We start from the raw sequence: 12,930 nt of genomic DNA on the forward strand, positions 1-12,930 counted from the left end.
ATATCAGGTAACACCTGTTGTTGTTGCTTTGTTTTTCCTAGATTAAAGTGCTAAATTGTGCTTCTATCTCATAATCCTTCCTAAATAAACTCTACTTGCCAAAAAAAAAAAAAAGTTGGTACACTTAACCAAAGCCAGCTAAACAATTACCAAATGCCATGTTTTCAGGAACACAACACAGGGTGAAAGGACATTAAATATTTATCTGCTATCCTCTAGTTAAAGTAAGAATTTGGGGCATTTTTGACGATGCTCCACCTCCACCTGACCGCTGGTGTTACACATTATTCGGTGACCCATCAGATTCTGTGACCTGTAAAAGCGCAACAACCACTTTTGCCTTCAGGTAGCATAAAGTGCAGCGTGCATGCAGGGGGGAAAAAAAATCTGCAATTCAATCGGAATTCGCTCACTTGATATTTTGTGAATGATAAAGCGGAAAGAGCCAGCAGCAAAAAGAAAAATATGTCAGGGCAGGGCTAATGAATGCCACAGCATAGTGACAAAATATGAGGTGAGAGGCTACACCCTGAGAGCACAGCTGGATCTCTCTGGTTTAGGTACAGCAGTGAGTAAAATGCACAGTTGCTTGAAATAATTTACAAAGATGTATTTTTTTCCGACCAAAAAACTACCTAAAATAATTTTACCAGGGATTTGAAAGGATTCAGATTCAGTAAAATGCCATTAAACCTCCATTCTTGGTATATAACTAGTAGAATTGAGTCCCATTGAATCCGTTTTAACATACTCTAATGTTACAAAATAGCAGAAAATATCAATAATGAAAGGCCACCCATCACCATCTAATAATTTGGAAACAGTCCCTTGTTGGCTTGGTGTGCTGTCAGCTATAGATGGGGTTCTGCTTAAAACAACAGAGCTGTGGTCTTGGTGGCATGCGTTATATAGCTCAGCCGAATGGTGAAACTTTACTCTGTACGTGCCAGTCTTACAATAGTCATATACATGGAAGGCACAGAAACCACACTTCCTATAGAGTTACAGTAATCCCTCAGAAGTGGCCGTACAGTAAACATATCACACAGCACTCGGAACAGAGAGGCTCTCTGTCTGCACTGCATTGAGGGATTTGATGTTGGCCTGCAGTCTGCCTGGTGTGACCCCACCCCTGGTAAATACAGGGTTAGAGGTTTCCTCTGTGGATAAAAATACACTTGCCTCTCAGCAGAGAGGGAGAAAAGCCAAAATTCTTGCCTCTTGTGCGCCTATTGTGCTCGAGGAGTTAAAGACGTCCATGCTTCCACACTAAAAGACTTCTTTTTTGTTTTTAATGTTGTGAGATATTTACGTATTACGTTGACAGAAAGTCACAAAGTTCATGTTCAAGAAAAACATATTTGCACTCAGAATGGGTTAAGGATCACTTAGTACTGTGGAGATCTCTGCTCTTGGCTGCTATGGAAGCTTCTTCCTGTTTTTGTCTTTTGTACCTCCTGAGCTCCCGTACTTCACAACCTGTGACATCATCACTATGTTGTGCAAAAATTGCTTCAAGCTGTCAGAGGCCTACAGCTGCAGCAGGTACGGTTATTGATAAACTTGACTTGAAAAGTTTGGCAAGACTCAACGGAAACACTGATTTTCTGAAAGGTCAGTGTCAAATGTGAGCTAAGAGCTTCCGGTTGAGAGAAAAGTGTTTTCTACCGGTTGAAGTGAGCTCCAAGAGGCTCTCTGACTTACTTCCTCGTTAGAGCACATACACTAAATGAATTAGCATGGCTTCTGTGACACAGTGCCGGTGAGCCATTTATCAAGATTTTAAGTTTCTCACAGCTTAACAAAGCCTTATTTTGTGGAAGAATGGCATAATTCAAAGGTTGATCTATAAAAGTTAATCTGCTTATACAAACTAACTTTATAACATTCAGACAAAGTACAAACAGCACATCATGTTGTGAGCATACATGTTGACTTTGTTTTTTATTTCTACTTAAAGGAACAAGAATGGCCAGGAAATTGAGCGCCTCTCTCTTCATCAGTTCAAGTTTCTGAGGATTATGTCGGAAAATTGCATGTGATCCCATCAGCTTGTGTTAAACGCTGGATGTTGTTTAGCAAGTAAAACTGAAAATGAGTCACGAGGGACAGGAAAGTCAAGGAACGGGACTGGGAGACGTCTTTGATATTCTCCTTAAAGCACCTTCGGAGCGACTGCTAAGCCTGACTCTCCAGCTGGGTGAGAGTCCCGAAGACGGTATAATACAAGCCCTGTGTCTGATCGTTCTCCAGAGAAAGGCGCAGGCCCTGAACAAACTCCAGATGCTGGGGGACAACTCCCTCGCTAACCATCTGGCTGAAAAATGGCAGACGAGCGGCGGCAAATTACAAGATTTTGCAGTTCATTGTGGTCATTTTCAGGCCTTGACAGGGGACTCTTTGGCAGCGCTGGCTCGAATTTTTAAAGTTTTGTCAGAGCAGAGACTGTGCGACCCACTTTTAAGAAATCTTGCATATAAAAGAGCCATTTCCACTGATTGCCAAAGCACAAGCAACTGTGAGGATTTGCAATATGATCAATTCAGAGAGGAAGCCAAGGCTGTCTGTGGGCCTCAGGTTGCAGAGTGGATAAGCTCCTCCACCGAAGTCAAATCAGAGTCTTACACTGATCCCGACAGAAGCTTGAATGAAGGAAATACAACCTTAAAAGTTGCGATGTCCCAGGATCCATCTGCAAACACACACTGTCTTCCCAGTCCTCTGCAGGCCTGCCCCTCAATGTCCTCATACCCTACTCATCTAGAGATAAGTATTCCTCCAACAATCTCATTTCAGGGCGACAAAATAGCTCCAGCAACTTCAGGAAACGCCATACAAAACACTCCCACACTCCTCTTAAGTGAAAGTGGAACAAATATTGCACCTGGACAGTCTTTGTCATCTGAGCCTCGGTCTAAATCCATCAAATCTCTGTTGGGAGCAAAGAAAGACTCAAGGATGAGTGAAACATTAGCAGCAGTGAGCAGTAAGTCGGACAGTCAGAGTGCGACTCCAAGCCAAACAAACAAACCAAGCACTGAACCAAAATTTGCACTACCTTCTGCGACAAACATTTTTCTACCCAAGACGCCGTTTCCAAAAGAAATACACGAAAGCAGCAAAGTTCCAGAAGAGGAAGAAGAAGAAGTGTTTTATGCATTTGTGATCTTGCATGCTCCTGAGGATGTGGAAGTGGCTGAATGCATGAGGGAGAAGCTGGAAAAAGTCACAAGTAGTGAAGGTGCAACTTTCTCTGAGGACTTTGCCATCCCTGGAAAGAGCACTCTGAAGTGTGTGGAGGACGCTATCAACAACTCAGCCTTTACCTTCCTGCTGCTCACCCGTAACTTCAACACTCGCATGCTGGAGATGAAGACAAACTCTGCCCTTATCAACTCCATAAACAAGAAACACAAGTACAACACAGTTATCCCTCTGCTGCCGCGGGAGAACTGCATGCCCAGGCAGTGTATCCCTCTACCCCTGCAGACAATAGTTCCACTCGAGGAGAACAAGAGCTTTGAGAGAAAAATACAAAAGTCATTGACTCCAGCAAAAATTGAAAAGCAGAGACGAATCTGGACGGCGGAGCAGAGACTAAAAACTCAGATGGAGAGACAGGAAAAAGACAACTTGACCATTTTGATGGAACAACAACTTCTTCTCGGTCCTGGTGGGACAACAGAACAGGCGGGAGGTGACGGCAAAGCCTGGTGGCTGCAGCAACCGAGCATTCATATTGAGAATGCCAATTACATTATGATCGGTAATGACTCTCAGATGACTGTAGATTTAGGTGGAAACTCAGACAAAGATGATTCAATGTACACAGGAAAGGAGCAATGAATGTAAAGATGAACATCAGCATGCGTTTCTGATGTAGGATCAATGGATGTGTAAAGAATCAAAGAATGTTTACGTAACACTAAAATATAAAAGCTATCAGAACTGATCATTTCACTCTATTCAAACCTGCTGGTTAGAGTAATTTAGATTCGGTAAAACTGACAAAAGGGCAGTTAAGGACTATGCAAATGTTTTCACAAGACACTGCCACAAAAAGATGCATTGAGCAGAATATGATGTTTTTCAGTATTTTTAGTAGAGGACTGCCATCTACTGACTGATAGCGGATATAGATTTCATGACCTCTTCAGCTGTATAAACACACTGTGGGCACTAGAGAGCAACACTGCTACACGGTACTTCTTTCCCTGTATGGAACTTCCTGATGTACGGTAATATCCAATAGCCTTACTGTCCTTTGACTTTACATGGAATAATCATTAACGTCCAATATTTTCCATATCCAGTGGCCCATATGAGTGTATGCAGGTTTTAACAGTATCAGATTCGTTGATCAGATTGCATTTGTAGTGGTTGAAATGATCTGCAAAATATGATAATTTATAGCTACAGTTTTTTCTATCACATCATTTGGAATTATGTAGGTTTCTTCCTTCATATTTATAATTCACAGGACAACAGCACCAAGCTGTTAGAATTTACTAAACAGCTCAGGTTCATGCTCAACTAGGATCTAAACCACAAGCCAAACGGCACCCTGGAGTTCTCATATGAGCTGCTTTTAATAGTTCAGACAGAAAAAAAACAGGACAAGCAGTGAAACAAACTACCTAAGGAGATGAGGTGAACGTCTCCGGTGTCTTCCTTAAAACACACTTAAGAGACTTAATTTCTTACAAAGTTTGCTTACATGTTTACTGCTCGTGTCTGTTCAGTTTTGCTGTAATTTTGTCGTTTAGGTCGTTTCTTGTTTTTGTGTAACGTTCACTGATGCACTGTGTGAACAAGCATTGGATGGTACTGTAAGAATAATCTTTTGTCCCATCCACATGTTTTTCTGTGGATGTGCATTCATGCTCCTGATTTTATCTGTAACTGATCTGCAGTTGGTGGTGGAAGAAATATTCAATACTTTGGTGACGGACCAACATCAATAATGGAAAATAATCCATTGCAAATAAATAATTTTGTAATCAAACCTGGACTTAGGTTTTAGTGAAAAAGCATTTAAAGAAACTTCTACATGTGAGTAAGAAACTACATAATTGCTGAAAGTACTACATTAGGAGAAACCTACAAAATGTTTTATGATCTGAACAATTCTGTCAATCTATGTTTAAATAGTTCTACTATATAAACCCTGTGCCTCCACTATGTTGCTCATTCGCTTTTGTACACTTTCATTGAATTAGAAACACACTGATGCACAATAACCTACGATGACAAAGTGAATATTTTCTTCAGAATGTATTTAAAAAGTTAAAGGAAGTGAAAGCCTTCATTTACAGAACCATTCAGACTCTTTGCTGTGTCAAATGTGGTCAGGTGCTTCCTGTTTGATTTAATAATCCTCGAAATGTGTAAAGAGCATTACTGGAGTCCATGTGTGGCAAACTGAAAGGCACACACCTGTGTGTGTAAAAGTTAAACAATGCATGCTGCATGCCAGGACAAAAATCAAACCATGAAGTCAAAGGAACTTTCTGTACACCTTTAGTGACGCCAAACTAAAAACGACTCACTGAGAGGCTAAGTTAAGGAGCATTGTTCTGCTGATTCGCTGCACAACACAGCCATTTCCGAGTTTCCGACTGTCGTATTTAAAAAAAAAAAAAAAAAACAACACCGAACAAACCAGCAAAACAAGACAAGGTCAGGCAATATGTTCAAATGCTCAATTTGCAGCAAGATTCAGCGGTCAACAAAAAAAATACGACCTCCCTACTCACCCCCTCTCCATGCGGTCGCCGCTGTGAACAGGTGAACATTAAGCCATTCGTTCAATCACATCACTGCACCTTCGACCACACCCCCCGTGAGGTGTCAAACAGCTGATGCCAATACAAATATAAACACATCTACACAAATGGCACCTACAATACCATTATGATCCAAATGAGGCGAGACATAAATCAAAGCAATGGTATAAAGCACACTGGTCTAAATAAATGTGAAATGGAAGAAATTTGGAACCACTAAGAGCTGGTCATCTAGCAAAACAAAGTGGCTGAGCAAGGAGGTGCTAGAATCCAACAATCACTGTAACAGAACCTTTGAAGTCCTTTGCAGAGATAAGAGAATAAGGGACAGTCATCTAAGCCATACTTCATCGGTCACAACCTTATGGCAGAGCAGCTAATGTTAGCCACTCTGAGTAAAAGACACAAAACAGCTCACTTGGTGTTCTGCCAAACTGCAAATAAAGGCACTAAAGTGTCAAAAATGTAACTATTTGGGCAAAACTCCGTCAACAGCAGGCATTACTTACCGCCTGATAACATCCCACTTATGGTGAAGCATGGTGGTGGCAGCATCATGCTATTAGGGAGTTTGTCAGGGACAGGGAGACTCATCAGAAATGAGGAAACAAATGAATGCACCCAAATACAGAGATTTGCTTGAGTAGAGCAAAAACTGCAGCCACTACAGTGCTGGACTGGTTTCAGAACATTTCTCTTATTGTCCTTGGTTCAGCAAAAGCCCAGACTTAAATCCCAAAGAACATCCGTGAGGAGATCTGAAGACAGCAGGTCACAGAAACATATCCAATCTGAGAAAGATTGAGAGGATCTGCCAGGAAGAATGGGATAAACTACCCAAATCCAGGTTTGCAAAGCTTGTATAGACTTACGGAGGATGACGAGAAGCTGCACTGGCTGCCAAAGAGGCTTCTACAAAGTCCTAAATAAAGGGTCTGTACACTTTTATGAATGAGGCATTTCAGTTTTAGAATTTAGTTCTGAAAACATTGTTCTATTTTGTCATAAGTTTTCTAAAGAATACATGGTGTGGATGATCAGGTTTTATCTGTGCCCAAATAGCATGTCCATACTTCATTTTATTGTCACATAAGAAGAACAGCCCAAGTGTCATTCTGACACAACATAAGGAAAAAAAACTAAAACAAAACAAAACAAGAGGCAAGTTGTTTTTCGTACTACCCAACATATTTCCTACATATTTCTGATTGTCACAACAAGGTGGTGCTACTTTTCCTCTCTTCACACTGTCTCTCTTGCTGTTTTGAAGAGTGTTGAAGCATGTTTCTGTACTTGACCTAATTCAGAATAAGCTCAGTTGTATTTCAGGACAGAACTATTTTAGCATGCGCACATAATGATTTCACAGGACATCTTTTAATGAGTTAAATAATCTTTAGCCTGGTGCGCCTCTTGATCTTTCAAATACTGCAAATATTGTTTGACACTGGACATGCAGGGACATTTTTTGCAGGAGAAATGACTCAAACAGTTATCATCATTGTTGGTAATTTCTGGTTGATGGACTAATGGCAGCAGCAATTTCTACAAACAAATTTTGATCTTTAAACAACTGAATTCCAGCAGAAATGAAGTAAACAGAATCGTATCTAAAGTTTATTGGTGTAAAACTCCCAAATACAAATATTTTAGGAAGTTTTGGCACTTGTATTTTATTTTACTGGTTGTTTATATATATATATATATATATATATATATATATATATATATATATATATATATATATATATATATAGGTTAAATTTAAAAAAGAATATCATCTAAATTGTCTAAGATTTTTGAATGATTTCATGTAGACTGTAAGAAAAGAAGTAGCATCTGTAAAAAATTAAAAAATCTGGCAGCAAAGGTGCCAGAAAAAAGACACTCAAAAATTATGGACTGTTAGAATGTTAAAAAAAAAAAACTGTAAAAACTGTGACAATAACAGCAAATATCTATAAAATAATACACATTTTAGCTTATTTAAATACAGTATATCAGTCATTTCTATGTCATATTGTATACTATAAAAAAGCAAATTACTATCTGCGAAAATATTGTGTTTTGAAGTAGACACTTTCTGCAGTTTTAGCCTGTTGTTTTAGAGAAAGTTAACATTTTGAATACCTTTTCTGTGATTTCAGTAGATATTATTCTTAAATTAACAACACAGAAAGTCAATAAAATAACTGCTAAAAAATGCACTATTTTTTTTCAATCTTTAGCATATCGTTGAATTGTTTTTCTCTCATATATTGGTAAATACACGTAAAATGTCTATTTCTTTGCTGAGTATGATATGGTTAATAATATAGTGTCATTATTGTAAAAGATTAAATCACCATTTATAAAAACACAGATTTTTGACATTGATGACGTAAACTTTTAGCCTGTTTTTTTTAGAGTTAATATGTAAATACTTTTTTTTGCAATTTTACTAAAGTTACCTGTAATTTAACAAACCAGGGAAAGTCTTTAAATAAAAGTAAATACTTTTTGTTTTTTTAAGGAAACATTATGTATGTTATAGTGTTTGTAGAATTTGTCTAAGAGTTTAAATATCTTTTTAGGTGGGAGAGTTTCACTGAATGTAAGAAATTATGTAAGTTCTGATCTAAATCACCTAAATATTGCTTAAAATCTCCTCAAAAACTTCAGTGAACTGTTGAATAAATGTTTTTAAAGCTATTTTTATGAACTGTACATCAAATTTGCCAGTGACAGCGTTACAAGGACACACTGTGTGAATGTTTTCAATGTATTTCTCCATGGAAACAACATCTGGGAGTTAGTCAGTGATCCTGCTTGCAGTGAACTCCACCTCAGCTTGTGTTTCACTCCTGTCAGGATTCAACAAACTGGGTGGGTGGATCGCGCATGCGCACTGCGGCCCATCCTCCGATCAGTGCGGCAGGAAAAGCGCAGAGGAGACACGGCGGAGATAGCGGGAGAGAGGAAAACAGAGGCGAAAAACGAGAACAACATGGACTCAAACAGTCTGATCGGATCATCTGTGAAACTGTCCTCCTGTGTTGGACTGTAGATCTCTTCCTCACAGCGGCTCCGTTATGTCGGCCAGCCTGAGGATAATAATACTGACAGGGAATGGAGGAAACCTTCAGAAATCCTGCCACTAAACTGCGCCTTGCTGTCAGGCTTTAAGGCTTTTTTTTATTAAACTGAAACAGAAGGACATAAAGCTGAGGATGGTGCTGCTGCTTTAACCAAGGGGCGCCTTTTGGTTTCCAACTCGTCGTGCTCTCCAACATCAGGCCACGCTCAAAGTTTTTTTTTTTTCTTCAGCAGAAGGGGAAAATTTGCTGCATTGAATTCCTCTGGACGGGATGTCATCCGCAGTCAGGAGCAACTCCTCCGGCTGACTGATCCTCCAGCGGCGAGCAGCGGGACGCACACAGAGGAAACGATGGGAGATGCGGCAGATGACAGAGGGATGAGACGCACCTTCATCGTCCCCTCCATCAAGAGCTTCGATCACTACGACTTCACCAGGGCCAAGATCTCCTGCAGCCTGACGTGGCTGGTGGCCAAAGCTTTCGGATCGGGTAGGTGACGCCTCCTTATTTCAAATGAGTGGAGAAGGTGGTGTGTGGAATAATGGGGCCTGATGTTGTGTTGAACCAAATCACAACAAAGTCCTGTGATCAGATTCTCACTGTGGCAGATAATTAGATAATTAAACTCTAATGTTCCTATTTCCAAAGAAGTAGGCCCTGTGGTGTGTTTGCTTTTTCTGCTCTAGGGAGTAGAAGACAATAATACTAACTGATCACTACAAACAGCATCCTGTCATATATTAGTCTCTACTTAGAGGTCATAGGTCACCACATCTTGACAGAGGGGTTATTGGTTTAACCTTTTGCTTACCTCCTGCTAATTATTCTCCACAGCACAAGTCAGGCCAAACATTATGTAACACTCTTGACTCCAGATCTTTACAGTCTGATGGCTCATCAACAGATGCAAAGGCTTCACTTCTATCCAACAGTTAGACTTTAGGACTGTAACTGACTGTAGTCTGTTGCAAAATAGGGGGTCGGAGTGTGAAATCTAAGAAAATTCTGTTTGCAAAACTCCCATTTGTCTCTCAAGAGGCAATTTGAAGCAAGGGAGTTAGGAAATATGACACGGTCACACACATAATGATGTCTAAAGGTACAAAATGTAATAATGGAAGACAAGAGTTCAGATACATAAGGTTTAAACAGTGATCATCCAGTACAGCAAAGACATGACAAGTAAAACAAAGTGCATTATTTAATCTATATACACTTGTGCTGTTGCTTCTCTTTGTTTTTACTGAACATCAGACAATCTCATCTATAATCAAAACCCAAAATGACATCTTGGATGCAGTCATTACACACAAAAACAGACAGGAAATCCTCACAACTCAGAATTTGCAAAAGTTCAGTATGTTTGCTTGAAAATTGACTTGAATTGATGCATATTTTGGTGTAAAACTCCATGAAATAGTTCGGAAGCCGAATGTAGCTTGTTGGAGTTGCTTATTTTATTGAAAACTCAAAAAAAAAATCACACAAAGCAAAGAAAAAAGAACCATATTTGGGATTTTTCCTGAAATGTAGTTGCCATCTAAGTTCCAGTTGATCAGCCTGTTGCTAAGCATTTCATCTCGACTGAGGTTATTCTCAGCTTTATATCAGCTTTAAGGCAGCCAATTGTTATGTATCCTGACAGTAGTAATGATGATGTTTTCATATGGACGTGTGCGTGTGTGTGTGTGTGTGTGTGTGTGTGTGTAGTATTTCTTCATACGTGACCGTATGTATGTAGCAGCTTTGGCCTCTTAAAGACTGAGTAATTCCAGCCTTTTCTGAGCCCAGAGGTTTATTCCAGCTCCTAATAAAAGCTTTTTAACACTGCCCCCCTTCAGTTCTCAGTCTGAGTGGACACCAGGCCGACAGACAAACCTAGACAGAGCGAGAGATGAAAAGACAGACCTCTGATTCACACCTATCGATCGGATGGCGTGTGCCAAATTGAGCTCCACACGACTCGACCTCAGAGAGCATGAAATGAAACATACAATATAGCAACATGTGAGAGCAGCAGGCTGGATTCTACGAGACCTGCGGCTGTTAGCATGCTGCCGCCGCCTGGTTTTTTTCCCCTGTCCCTTCAGTGACACACTTTCAGCTCCCAGCACCGCCGAGAACTGTGGCCCAATTCATAACCAGTCCTCAGAGTCTTGTTTGGCCTAGATAGGAGCGATGAGCTACGGTTTCAGTCTGCTGATGCTCTGGACGTACAGCAACAACTTTCAAAGCAACTCTCAAAGTTTCGACTGAAACATCCGAGTGACGGATTCGCATGTGTGTGTTCTGCAGTGGAGTGAGCAGTAGCAAGACAAACACAACTTACTCGATGATAATTAAAGAGAGAAAGTGAGTAAAGGGTGCAACTCCTAAAAGTTGTGCTTTTTAAAGATGCAGACTGAGGGCTAGAGTGTGCATTTGTGTATGTAGAGTTACACTTTTGACCTGGTGTTTCTGCATGTTGGCATCATGTGGACTTTAAACACATGGAGCTAAAGGATCAGCGAAGGTCAGCTTAGATTTTAACAGCACCTGGACCTGAACTAGAACTCCTAGTCTGACTTACTAAATGCAGACCGCGGGTATAATCCTGACATTGACCTCTCCTGTTGACCGGCTTTCTTTTCTCCATCCGCTTACTGTTTTCAAAACCCACTTTACTACAGGAAACGACTTCCCAGCAACCTAACGCGCTGAAATTTGTAAGTTTTGGTGAGGATTTGAATTGTGCAGTCGTTTTTTTCAGTGGATTATCCATTTCCGTGCATGCAAATGTCCCACAAAAACAACTGTTTTGATTGAAGCTCAAAGCTTGATTGACGACTTTGATTGGTTTAAAGAAATACAAACAAGTCAGGTCATTTTTTCTGGAGAGCAGCCAGATCATTATGTTCTACCAAATGGGGCGGTTAAGTGAAACTACCTGAGTGCTAGCTATTAATCACATAAACTGTTGCTTGATACTTGCTTACTGCACTGATTTTTGCTCTCCAATGGCTCATGTACCTGATTGCTGCTGGTTATTCTCGAATCTACAATTTGAAAATGATGTCTGACACTTGAAATGACCAACAAGTGGCTCCATTTAAAGTTAAAAGGATGGGTCAGATTGTTGACATGATGTGATATGAGGTATTTATTCAGTCTTGTCAGCAGTAACTCTCATAAATCACAGCTTCCCACTGGCTTGTCAGACAGAGATCTGAACTGTCATTCAAAGGTGAGTTTCCACCATCACATCTATCAGCCGCTGCCCAGACGTCTCCACGATGCTGCGGCTAAATCATTCAGGAGCAGCCTCGCCACAGGTCGCCGTCATCAACTTTTCACTCAGCTCAATCAGCAGATGCAGTTCGATGGCTAAAAATGCAATTCGTCGCTTTGTATCACTGAAGAGATTACATAAAATATTTCCAGCCCGCTACTTTACTGCTTTGGTTCACCACTCTGAGTAGAAGTAGTGTCGTTTTTGGCTGCAGGAGTCGACTGTTTTCAGTGGAAAAGCTGTAAAATCCCACCGCACGCTATCTGCTCAGCACCAAACAGCAGACACACACAACTGGAGACTCGCTGCTGAACATAGCGGAGCATTTAGCAGCACAAAGATGTTTACAGGAGAGAGACAGTGACAATAAATGCTGAAGTTACATTCACCAGGTGGCCAGAAGCACAACTCCAAATGCATGACTACGACTTTTGTCAATGGTTTCCTAAAATGTTGTCAGAATTGTGTGAACAGCTTATTTCCGCTGCACCCACATAACCCAAAAAATATACTAGTGATTCATCTAATAATAATCTGCAGCAAGTCTGAGCTCAGCCTCATTTCATGAAGAGTGAACCAGAACCACACCAGCCAGAGCAAATTCATTAGCTGTGTTCTTTTTATGAGAACGTCAGAGATAACTTTCAATCAGCAGCTCACATTATTAACTGAAATAATTTCATTTTGAACAAAGAGCGGTGGGGCAGCACAGATAAGCCCTGCTGACTGTTGGGCTGTGTATGCTGAGCTGTGATCCAGGGGTCTCAGGGGGGAGCAGTCTTCTCCATGCCTGGGCTTC

General features: G+C 40.5%; 2 protein-coding genes across 6 annotated transcripts in view; both read left to right on the forward strand.

Annotated features, from left to right (window-relative positions):
• The first annotated feature begins 1,485 nt into the window (after positions 1-1,485).
• On the forward strand, positions 1,486-4,995 carry ticam1 (TIR domain containing adaptor molecule 1). 2 transcript variants are annotated; one of them, XM_022202086.2, is made up of 2 exons: positions 1,486-1,545; positions 1,961-4,995. In XM_022202086.2, exon 2 carries the CDS (start codon positions 2,095-2,097, stop codon positions 3,844-3,846), a length of 1,752 nt encoding a protein of 583 aa, XP_022057778.1. In that variant the 5' UTR covers positions 1,486-1,545; positions 1,961-2,094; the 3' UTR covers positions 3,847-4,995. The 2 variants fall into 2 exon arrangements, with proteins under 2 accessions (XP_022057778.1, XP_051809674.1); XM_051953714.1 differs by having other exon boundaries at positions 1,504-1,614.
• A 3,671-nt stretch (positions 4,996-8,666) lies between these two features.
• The window catches only part of camsap2b (calmodulin regulated spectrin-associated protein family, member 2b), a 41,366-nt gene continuing 37,102 nt past the window's right edge, over positions 8,667-12,930 (forward strand). For all 4 annotated transcript variants that reach the window (XM_022202082.2, XM_022202084.2, XM_022202083.2 and 1 more), the window contains exon 1: positions 8,667-9,352. In XM_022202082.2, the coding sequence (XP_022057774.2) occupies positions 9,214-9,352 (139 nt within the window). In that variant the 5' untranslated portion in view covers positions 8,667-9,213. The remainder of the gene's footprint in view (positions 9,353-12,930) is intronic.

The sequence above is a fragment of the Acanthochromis polyacanthus genome, chromosome 9 (assembly GCF_021347895.1).
Source record: "Acanthochromis polyacanthus isolate Apoly-LR-REF ecotype Palm Island chromosome 9, KAUST_Apoly_ChrSc, whole genome shotgun sequence".
NCBI lineage: Eukaryota > Metazoa > Chordata > Actinopteri > Pomacentridae > Acanthochromis > Acanthochromis polyacanthus.